At 24.6% G+C, this 13,024-nt stretch overlaps 1 protein-coding gene across 1 annotated transcript; it reads left to right on the top strand.

The window, feature by feature from the left end:
- Positions 1-4,640: 4,640 nt before the first annotated feature.
- LOC108728853 (uncharacterized) lies at positions 4,641-10,972 on the top strand. The gene is made up of 3 exons (XM_018457647.1): positions 4,641-4,765; positions 4,988-5,120; positions 10,919-10,972. The coding sequence occupies exons 1-3, from the start codon at positions 4,641-4,643 to the stop codon at positions 10,970-10,972; spliced, it is 312 nt and encodes a 103-aa protein (XP_018313149.1).
- The last annotated feature ends 2,052 nt before the right edge of the window (positions 10,973-13,024 follow it).

Genomic DNA, 13,024 nt, shown 5'->3' with positions numbered 1-13,024 from the left:
CGAATAAGGCCCACCTAATTAATTTTATTTTTTTTTAATTCTATTTATGGGGATATTGAAATAAACTAAGTGAGAATCAAATCTTCATTTCATTCAATCCTAAAAATAAAATATATTGTTTATATAGAATATATGTAAATGAACGAAAAAAAATTTTATTAAACTCTGACGTTGGGTCTTATTACATGCATATGAATACAATAAAGCCCAAATCAAAAATAAATTAAAAATAACAAAGAAAGTAAACATTTTTTTTCTAAATCAGTTTTAAAATGATTATTGATCATAGAAAGGAAATTCCTTAGGACTTACTCTATTTTCAAATATTAAAATTATCTTTAATTTTGTTTGTAATCAACTCTTCAATCTTTGAAAATTTTTAGCAATTTGAATGCAATTTTGACTTTTTAAAAGATAGTAGCATTGAAAATTGTTATTTTTTGGCGTAAACTCCACACATAACAAACAAATAATTATAGCTATAATAAAAAATCACATAAGTGGATCTTATTTAATAAGTACGCGTTTAAAAAAAATACTTATACTTATTTCAAAAAAATTATTTACTGGTTATTTTCCATAGTTAGGAAGTTGAATAATATTATAATGAATTATAATAAATTATTAAACATTGTACATTGGTAAATTTTACAGCCGATTGTTATAAAAATGGCTCGTACTAGCCTTATACACACAAGTTTTTGTTGTTTTAAACAAATGTGTTACTATCGATTCTAATTCTTTAATTCTTTTTTATCTATTTCCTGTGACACATCTTTTAAACATATAGTACAGGCATAAAGCGAGTTTTAAAGTAATAAATTTAAAAGTGAGCCTTATTTTGTGCCTTATTCGGCTCAGGTACCTTATTCTGTATTTAGGGCTTCCTATTTGAAAAAATCTGCATGATTTATTATTAATTTGTGTAGTGGTATCTGTACATGCCTCTCAATATGAAATAAATATGCAATACAAGAAATTTTATTGAAATCGATTTCGTTTCGCGTTTTCGCCTTCCTTTCTAACATTAATTAATTAAGCCTACATCCTAATAAATAATTAATTAGTACATTCAGTTCTATTTAGTTAATATATCAATCAACCGTTAATTTTGTAAAACTGTGATGCATAAACACACAACATTTTATCCCGTGTAATTTATTCGAGATAAAGATGACAACGTTGCTTTTAATAATCATGTGACATTGAAATTTAATGATATCGTCGTTCTAAGCAGTAACGCATCATTATAGTAAAATTAATTTCTTACCATTTGAATGTAAAAACAAACATGAGTATTTAATATATGAAATAAATTTATTAAATTTTAAATTATTTTAATAGTAATTAGTAATATATCATGAATTTATTTTTCAAAGTTGGTTTTATTTTAAAATTCTTTTACTCTTTTGAATATTAAATTAAAAAATAAGTTAATTTTCTATACACTTGGAGTAATTACTTGTACTCTTTTTATAATAAAATCTTCACTGATTTGAAACTGAGAGATAATTACCATACAATTGATTAAATTTATTTATCAAATAAATTTGTTTATATATATATATATATATATACGGACCAAAAATTTATTGAACGTATCGAATAAATGTGTATATGTACATGGTATACAGACATCGCAATATGCGATTAGATGATGAAATCAATTAATAGATCTTACTTATAATTATTGTTTATAATTAGCTGCGTAATTTTATTTTTATTTCTACTTGAACATAATTTAAATTAAATTTATATTAGTATAATATCAGATATTTTTTATTTTATGATTAACGACATTTAACGAGTAAGAAGAAACTAACGTTTTATTTAATACATTATAGAGTGCATTCTCTAATGTACTAAATATGTACTAAAAATGACAAAAAATGAAAATGTAATGAAAATGATTTTTTTTCGAATGAGGCGAATAAGGTTTTGTAACAATTTAAATAATTCTTATTAAAGGATATGTTACAAATTTATATATTTATATTTTTTATAATAAATAATGCATGTAAAAAATTGAGTCGAACAGAAATATATTTTTAAATACAAGCATTTTTCAATAAACATTAATTTTAATACATAATATGAAACACCTAAGAAGATCGAATGAATTTTTGTATTATCCTCTGAAGATTTTCATGCTAACGTTTTTATATATAAGCTTCTTTAAAAATTTTTAAGGAAAAGCGACAGCTGTAGACTAAGGAACGAATATGCCTACGTGTGATTTATACTCTTTCTTCAATAGTTTGATGCAAAAGAAACACATGCTGTAACATCCCGAAAGAAACTGAAGCTTTTTCTATTGCCAAGAAGAAAAAGATGTTACTGCGTTTGCGCAAGAATATTATTCAGCCTACGTACTAAAGAAACATCCTCAACTACAAATTGAGATAATTCAGTCCAATTTGCATTTGCTTCTGTCATGAACATTCTCGCTATTGAAAAAATATAATCGACTCCTTTATACTGTAACTATCGTGAATGCATACGTCACTTAAAATTCATAGAATTTTGAATAGAATAATCCGACAATTAGAAGAGACCCTTTTCATATAATGTCGCAGTCCTCGTGCAAGACGCTTCCGCTCCAAGAACGCAACTACAAGATCTATCGAATTATATTTAAAACGCTTGGCTTATGGCCTTATCAACAGACATATCTCACATGGCTACACAAAGTGTTCTTTGCTGGTATTCTTTTAACATCTCTTTTTGTTCAGGTATATTAAGCTATATTTATACAATTTTTGTGAAGGTAATTCAACACAAAATGACATTTTTTTTTAACACGTACATTAATGTTTTTATGTATATCTTTTTTATTAAGATCGTTTTATCTTTTTTTATGTGCATGACAATATTTTATTAAGAATATTTTAGCTTTTTTTTTATAATTTTTCAAATCTAACTAATCTTGTTTCTCTTATGTGATAATAGAAATCTTAGATCATTATGTATAGGACATTGAAACACATGCCCCGTACAAATTACAATCAATATATATGTATATATATATGTATATATATATATATATTGTAAATGTTGTTTCTAGTTGCTGGTATTCGTTACGAAGCAATACAGTATAGACCTTCTTTTCAAGATTTTCTCATTTTCCTTTCCTGTTATTTTCATCACAATAAAATATTTGGTTTTCATTATTCAAACAGATGATGTAAGTTCAATAAGATAAATTGCATATTCGAATGTTTTTATTGCAATATTTATAAAGTAAATTATATTCTTAATGTTGACAAGTAAAAGTAGTTATCTAATAAATAGCTAAAGATACTATTAGAGCAAATACAAAATGATTGGAATTCGTTACAAGATAAATTGGAAATTGATATTATAGAAAAATATGCTTGCAACATGAGATTATTTACAATAGCTGCGATAGGTAAGAATATGAATTATCATGGTATATGTTATACGTAGACGCAATATTATTTATTCATTTCTATTAATGAAATAAATAATATTTTTAGTACATCTTGAACTTTTTTTTTAAATTATTTGCCTAATTTAATTCTAAATAAATTTAATATTTCTCAGCGTTTTGTTATATATCTATATTCTTTTGTATATTACTTGATTTGTCACCACTAATCTTTAATGTTGTACTACCATTAAATGAATCACGGCCGTTTCATCTTCTGATCCTTACGGAGTACTTTGTCAATCAGGACAGATATATTCATTATCTATTATTACACGAGATATTAACCGGTTACATAGCAATACATATATTATACGGTATTGGTATAATAATTGTAATGTATATCATGCACGTATGTGCATTATTTAAAATCGCAAGGTAATATGAAATACACTTGCCTTTCCTTAAAGACTTATTTTAATTATATTTAAATAGATTTATATAGTTATCGAATAGAGAATGCGATCGAGAAATGTATATTAATGGTTCCTTGTCCTAGAAGGAAGTATCTACTTTGTGAAAAAATTGTACATGCAGTTGTTATACATCAAAGAGCCATCGAGTCAGTATCTTTGTATTTTCATAACACTTTCTATAGATTTAATTTCCATAGTTTCTATTTTTCGAGTGAGTTTTTATCCATTAAATGTAATTTACTATTTCTGAAAATATCTTCACTACATATTCAATATTAAATTAATTATATCAATATATTTTACCTTATCGATATATCAAATCACACGTTTTAAATATTGAACTGATTAAAATTAATTGTATTCTAGTAAAAAATAGTAAATAAATAAATTAAACATTTGTTACATTACTTAACGGCATAATGTTTTTGTCATATTGTACATTAGAATCGATCAATTATAGCTCTTTCAATGTTAAATATATAATTTAAATATATTTATATGATAGTGTAATAGCTCTCGATGAATATGTTTATTATCTCACCTTAATTATATGGATAATATGTATATATTAGTTCCAATATTCGGCTTCTCCTTAAAGATATACTAATTTTGTGATTTCCACTTATACAACGTTACTCACTACTCTGATCATAGTGGGCGTCTGCTCTTTAAGTATCAACCTTTTCCAAGTAAATAACTTTACTTTCTATCTATAGTTAATTACTAATTGCGTAATAATTGATCTTTTATCGTAGTGTTTTCAACTTATAACACTTATGAACGACATTCGTGAAATAATTATTACTATTATAATCATATTTTGCCATTTGAGTTATATGTTTATTCTTAATTATGCTGGACAAGAATTAATAAATCATGGATTACATTTTTTCAAAGCAAGGTATCATATTTCTTCATCATTTTGTGATTATTTTACATTTATATAGATTATCAAGCAGATTTATTATTTAGATTTGGCTTTTTGATAAGTATTGTATGTTGTATTTCGATATTCTTCCTAATATACTTGTACATTAGTTAATTTAACACTAATTAGCAAAAATACTTTTATCTTTTCACTATTTCATTATTTTAAATTGATTTCATTTAAATCAACTTATAGCTATAATGGACTATGGTATACAGCACCTTTGCATACCCAAAAATTATTATTATTTATAATGCAAAGAGGAATAATTAATACTGTTTTTATATGTGGTAAAATATATGTCGCATCTTTGGAAGGATTCGCTATGGTAAAATTAAAATTTCTTTAACAACAGATAAAAAAAGATTAAATTGTAATGTTTACATAGTGTATAGAATATTCATTTTCCAGCTTACGAGTACGGCAGTATCTTACTTTACAGTGATGCATTCTATGCGCTAAACAATTAGGAAAGGAAATTTAATTTTTAGGCATATTTTTGTCAAATTAGTAAAATATAGTAAGTTAATTGAGATATAAAATGCATTTATTGAAAATTTTATTAAAAATGTCATATACTGAGTTTGTTTATGATTTTTTATTCAAAACAACTATTAACAGCTAACATAAATAATACTCTAAAGAAGAAAACGTACTGTCTGATCAAGTTTAGCAACATAGTTGAATATAGGTTAATGAATATATAAATCTAAATACCTTGTTTTTAACGTAAAATTTACATTAAATGATTAACATGAAACATGGTAACGGTTTATTTCAATTATGAATAAACTATTAAACAATAATTTAAAGTAATTTTTTAAAATTTATATTACTCAGAAAATATAACAATCGCTAAAATATGCAATTGATTGGACATACAATTGACTAACAATATGAGTATATAATTTAAGGGGATCCTAAAGCGAAACTCGAACTCCGACGAAGTCACTAGATGTCGCTGTTTTTTCAGCGCATTGACATGTCTTTATATATTACCACACCAATATCTCACGCAATCTATGATACACGCAGTCGCACGTTTGTGGTTAATTTTGTAAAACTGTGATATGTACACTCAACATATTTTATATTATTACGTGATTCATCCGAATTAGGAATCAGTATTATTGCATTTAATGAGCGTGTGATATTAAAATTTAGTAATATCGTCATCATAAGTAATAACCAATTATCGTAACAAAATTTATTTTTATTTAAGTATAGAAATATAAATGTATGAATTTATAACGTATAAAATAAATTTATAAAATTTTGAATTTTTATTAACAGCTAGATCTAATAATAATTATATTATAAATTTATTTGAGAATTGATTTTATAATTTTTTTACTCTTTGGACTATTAAATTAAAAAATAATTACTTAATTTTCTATATACTTATTTGGAGTAATTACTTATGCTTCTTTTATAATAAAATTTTCACTGATTTTAAACGAAGAAATAACTATCATTTAATCAACTAAATTCATTCATTAAATTAATTTGTTCAATATATAGACATTAAAAGTTTGTTGAATATAGCAAATAATATATATATGATATATGTACACATATATACATACATATATATAAGTATATATTTATATATATAAGTATATATTTATATATATATATATATACACATATAAAATATATTATATATACCTATATATTATATATGCGTTATATATGTGTATATTTTATAATTTTTTACGTACACATCGATGTAAAAAATTAAATAAACTCGGCTTAAACAAACAATTTTTAGATAAATGTAAATTTATTTCTTAAAAAAATATATAGTAGAGTTTGACTTAAATGATTCGCAATGCACTCTATAGGTAATTCAATGGAGGATGAGAAAGGCATCTTATGTCGTCTCTAAACAAACTGAAACTCTTTCCACTACTGAAAAATAGAAGTCATGATTGCGTTTGCGCAAAGAAATTATTCAAACTATACGTTTAAGCAACATCACTATGAATAAATTAAGGTAATTCAGACTAATTCGTTTCCATCTATGTAATGACATATATTGTTTCAATATTAAGTGAGCATAAATACCTCCTTACAGCTACTCTTGTATTGATTATTTGAAATTCACAAAATATTCAAGAGAAATAATTCGTACTATGAATGCAGTTGTGTCGGCGTTCTCTCTATGAAATGCATGCGATCGAGGAACGCTATTATAAGATTAACCGAGTAGTTCTTAAAATGCTTGGGTTATGGCCCTATCAACAATCATATTTTACGCAAATACATAAAGTTCTGTATGCTAGTATTCTTTTGACATTTATTCTTTTTCAGGTACATATTAATCTAAAATTATGTGATGTTATACTGAAAGGGATATTTTTTAAATATACGTATTAGATGTAGCAAAATTTATTAATATAAATACTTTTCTTTATTTTGCTACATCTTTTTTATCTAGTATATAATTTATGATTTTTTATGCATATAATAACAACTAATATATAATTTATTATAAAAAGTCTAATATAAGATTGTTTACAATAAATTATACATCGATTTTATAATAAATTGTCTCTTTTATAGAAATTACTTTAATAATATTTGTTGTCGTTTAGCACGTAATAAAATTCGTTTCGCATGTTAAATAATATTTATTTAAATATTTACGTAGAAATTTTCAATCAATATACTTTAAATATTGTTTCTAGTTGCTGATATTTATTACAACGCAATACAATATGGAGCTTCTTTTCAAGATTCTCTCACTCGTACTTCCTGTTCTTTTCAGCACTATCAAATATTTTCTTTTTATCGTTGAGAAAAATAGTGTAAGTCCAATAAGACAAACTAGCTATTTAAATATTTACAAATTGTAATATTTATGAATTAAAATATATTCCAAATATTAATTAAAAAACGGAATGAACAGTTGAAGCATCTACTGGTACAAATCCAAAATGATTGGAATTCATTGAAGGATAAATTAGAAATTGATATTATAAAAAAATATGCTAACAACATAAGAATTTTCACAATGAGTGTGATGGGTAAGAGAGAACACAAAATTTGTAGTAATATATTTTATATATTCATTTATATTAACTTTTTATATTAATTTTTTATAATGAGATAAAGAATGTTTTGACGTATATTTTAACGCTTTTTCAAAATAATTTACATAATTGAATTTAAATTAGATTTAACATTTTTTAGCGTTTTGTTATATTTTTATATTCTTTTTTGGAATACTTCAACATCTACCGTTGATCCTTGATATTATATTACCATTGAACGAAACACGGCCCTGTCAGCTTCTCTTAATCACGGAATACTTTGTCAATCAGGATAAATATATTTATGTTATAATGTTACATGAGTTTTTAGTCAGTTATATAGGATTAACCACAACATGGGGTACTGGTACCACAATTATGATATACATAACACATGTGTGTGCATTACTTAAAATTGCAAGGTAATATGAAATACGCTTGTGTTCCTTGTCAAGTACTTGTTTCAATCGTAATATATATTAATAGATTTATACAGCTATCGAATAGAAAATGCGATCGAAAGGAATATATTAGCGATTCCTAGTCCTAAGAGAGAGTATCTTCTTCATCAGAGGATTGTACATGCGGTTATTATACATCAGAGAGCTATCGAGTCTGTATTTTTATACTTATGTTATAAAACTTTCTGAAAAATACTCTATATTTATAGAACTATTTTTTATCCGTTATATTTAAAGTTACATAATTGCACATAAAGTTATTGCATATTTAATGCAATCCAAATTATAAATTGATTAAAATTAAAAATTAATCAATATTCAAAAAATAAATTTGTATTGAATATCTGCAATTAATTTCATAATGTACTTAGATTTAACAATATATAGTATATCTATGAAATATTAAATTAGACTTGGCGACATTAAGTGTGGGTAATTATTTAAAATAGAGGTACTAGCCGTGGTATCATGACATATGTTATCAACGTCGTGATCCTAAGTATGATGATGTCTAACCATTCCAAATTTTACGGGATATCCCGATTTTTTACTCTATAGAAGTGTCCTGAAAGAACGCTAGACAGACGTCATTTATTCTCCTAATTTATTATTGTGTAACGTAAATCAACATAACATTTGTTAGCATATTAAGGATCTCTTTTACCAATTCTCTAGTTAAGTTAATCAATGATTAACTTACAGTAGTAGATTGTTTTATTTTAGTAATTGATTTTGTTAATAAATAAATATTTTATTTACATAGCTATATATTTATACCTATTTAAATTATTTAATATTATAATGCGTTTTTGTAATCCAACGTATATCAATGAAAAAATCCCGATTTTTTTTATTGGAAAGTTATAAACCTGTGAAACTTCACTTCGCATTGTAAAGTATATGTGTGGACGCAGTAGGTAACCACTACGTCCACATATCCTACACTTTACGTCTTTACAATATACTTTACAATGTACTTTACTATATAAATATATGTACAGGTTAGTTAAGTATGTTGCCATACTCAACATAGTGATTCTTTGACTTATTTCAAGTAAAAAAAGTCTATATAAACATGTGTCCTAAACGGCTTAGTCAAGTCGTTTAGAACTATTTAGAACTATTTAAGACATAAAACACATGTTTATATAGACTTTTTTATTTGAAATAAACCAAAGAATCGCTCTGTTGAATATGCACAGAGAGAAAAATGTTTGGTATTTGTAACTATAATTATATATTACTATAATTATGATTATTACTACTATAATAATAATAACAGTAACTATATATGTATATAGTTCCAGTAACAAATGTTATAATTGGCAACCTAAAATGACTATAATTATAGTTGTTATAACCATAAAATAGTTGAAATTACCATAAAAATGGGTTCAAGTGACTATAATTTTATAGTTATATTTTGGGACAACCATATTTTTTATGGTAATTTCAACTATTTTATGGTTATAACAACTATAATTATAGTCATTTTAGGTTGCCAATTATAACATTTGTTGCTGGAACTATATATATAGTTACTGTTATTATTATTATAGCAGTAATAATCATAATTATAGTAATATATAATTTATAGTTACAAATACTAAACATTTTTCTCTCAGTGTGGCAACATACTTAACTAACACCCTGTATATATCAAAGAGAATAATCAACTTTGACCGTTAACGACTTTTCATAAATAACGAAGAATATATAAAAAATTATAAAAAAACTTTTGAAATTCACTCAAGGTCATGATTTTGACAACATATGTCAAGATCAAGGTCATTGGAGCTGGTTTTCCATATTGTTTAATGCAATTTTTGATAATAATTCTCTGATTTTCTATAGAGAAATATCTACTTTCCGCTTAATATTCAGCTTCTCTTAAAGGTTCAATGAATTTATAACATCCATTTTTTTGATACCATTTGCTATTCTGATCGTAGTTGGCGTTAGTTCTTTAACTTTCAATTTTTTTGTAGTAAGTGACATTTTTTTCTCTATTCTATTTAATTTTGAACTGCTTTCTAAGTAATGATTTGTTATAGTTCTTTCAATCGATGACATCAAATAATATTAGTAAGGTAATTGTGTATGCTGGATTAATATTTACTTATTTGATGTATTTATTCGTCGCTAATTACTGTGGACAAACAGTAATCAATAATGGAGTAAACCTGTTTTACGCCATGTAAGTGTTGTGTTTTTATATGTAAGTATAGTGTAACTAAATCTACTATTATTCTCTAAATTTGGTTTAAGCCAATATTGTGTTTACTATTCTGATATTTTGGAACATACAGTTAATTTAATGATCATTAACAAAATATATTTAATTTTTTATTAGTTTATAATTGAATCTATTTTTGTAGTTGTAATGGATTATGGTATGCAGCACCATTGTCAACGCAGAAATTGTTATTATTTATAATGCAAAGAGGAAGAAAGAACCTTACCATATCGTGCTTCAACATATTTATTGCATCCTTGGACTGTTTTGCTACGGTAAAATTAGAAATTTCTTTATTAAAACAAAAACGAAAGAATTAAAGAACTATTTCTTTATTAGAAAAAAATTAAATTTTAATGTTTCTACAATATATAAAAAGATATCCACTTTCTAGCTCACAAGTATGGCAGTATCCTACTTTACAGTGATTTATTCAACGCGAAAATAATGAGCTAAAAGGAAAAATTTCTAATTAATTAAATTTTTTATCAAATTAACGTAGTTGTGTAACGTATGCACATAGAACATGCGTTAAATATATGCCATTAACTATAAATAAACGTATATTTTTTTTGTTCCTAACACTTTATACACAGATAAATCGTTAAAGAGAAAAAATTATTTTAATGTATGTGTAATTTAGTAGTGTAAGTGAAATATTGATAAATGAATAATAAGATTTAAATCCTTTGTTATCATAGTGGCTTATATTAATTATAAAAATTAATAGATTATAATTACTATCTAATCAATGTGAATTTTATATTTAATAATTACGTACGATCACAAAACACCTACTCTGATTAGAGTTACTTGACATATTTTTTGTGATCCTGTTACTTAAAATAATGATTATGTGTTGTGTGTACTTCAAGAAGATATTCAGTATAAGATTGTTACCTGCAATATATTTGACATGATACATTTGACTAATAAATAGATATATCAATGTCTTTCACTAATTGTATGTATGTATGTACGTATTAATCTTTTATTTTTTTAAATATGAATTCAAATTGACCGAAAACATTAAAGAAAAGGCTTATATTCTGTTTTTCCAAATAATTAAATGAATAGCACACAACAAAATATTAAAATTTATTAAATTTCGAACAGTCAATTCATTGTTTCATTATTAGGTATATATTTTATCAATCGCCTTCGATGGTTGAGAAGAGACTGATATATCGTTCGACACATTACGGAGTGTACTTTCTACTGCGCATGTGTCTCAAAACTATAGAAAATGATAATATAAAGTATTATTGTCTTATAGTGAGACGAAGAATTGACTTACAACAATTTAAATAATTTATGTTTTCTTTCTTCTTAGAATGAGAAATCGATGTGACTATAATTTTTTCATTAAAACGATTTCAATGTATACCGCGTATCTATTACGGCAAGTATCAGTTATTTATCAAAAATATATTTTATCATTTTTTTGTATTTTGTTTCTCACATAATTTAAAAGAAAAGAAATAGCATATGATGTTAAACAAATATTATTAATATACATATACTTCAACATTTCGCTGTTCATTTGCAGTTCGATTTTAGTGCAACATGCATCTTGTCGAAGAACATTATTATACAATCAATAAGACCTTTTTAAAGATATTGGGTATCTGGCCTCATAATAGATCGCGATTAGTATTTTTTCAGCGGATACTGTTTGTTACCTTAGCGATAACAAATATCGTTCTGCAGGTAGTTATATATCTATAGCAACTATAGACGTATATAAATCTTATGATATTTAAAAAAAATTATTTACTTTATTTCAATAAATTTTTTTGAATCACAGAAGCTGGTAAAATTCAAGTTCAAGTTATAACATAAAAATAAAATTTTTAAATTGTCCGTTTATCACTTAACGACAATGTAACAAGTTTTTATTATGTTATTATTGATGCAATAACTATATTTATTGTTTTCAGTTGTCAGTTTTTGTTACAACAAAATATAATATGGTTCTCTTCATTAAAACTATGTCACTTGCTTTCCCTTCTATATTAATTACAACAAAGTATTGTGTTTTTATTTTTAAATCAAAAACTGTGAGTTGCTTTTAAATCTTCTTATTCAAGCAAGAATTATAGATTTTATTTATGGCGGTATATATCTAATCAATATTAATAAAATTAATGAATCTTTTAATTATAGATAGAAATCTTGCATTATTATATCCAAGAGGACTGGAAAATAATACAAAATAAGTTAGAATATGATATTATAGAGAAACATGCTCATGACTGCCGAAATTATACTATCTTCGTAATCTGTAAGAAAATGTTTTCTTAATTTCATTTTATATTTATCCAGTGCGTTGTAAAAATAGTATTTGTCAATAAAATGTTTAAAATAATAGTAGATTATTTTAAACATTTTTTGTCTAATTATTAGACAAATGGATATAAATATATAAAAAAAGCAAATTAACTTCTTTTATAATACCTATATATACACATAGTTATAAAATCAAGATACATAATTATGA

The sequence above is a fragment of the Mycetomoellerius zeteki genome, unplaced genomic scaffold (assembly GCF_001594055.1).
Source record: "Mycetomoellerius zeteki isolate Tzet28-1 unplaced genomic scaffold, Tzet1.0 scaffold653, whole genome shotgun sequence".
Classification (NCBI taxonomy): domain Eukaryota; kingdom Metazoa; phylum Arthropoda; class Insecta; order Hymenoptera; family Formicidae; genus Mycetomoellerius; species Mycetomoellerius zeteki.
The sequence above is the reverse complement of the archived record's forward strand: the minus strand, read 5'-3'. Positions and strand labels throughout refer to the sequence as shown.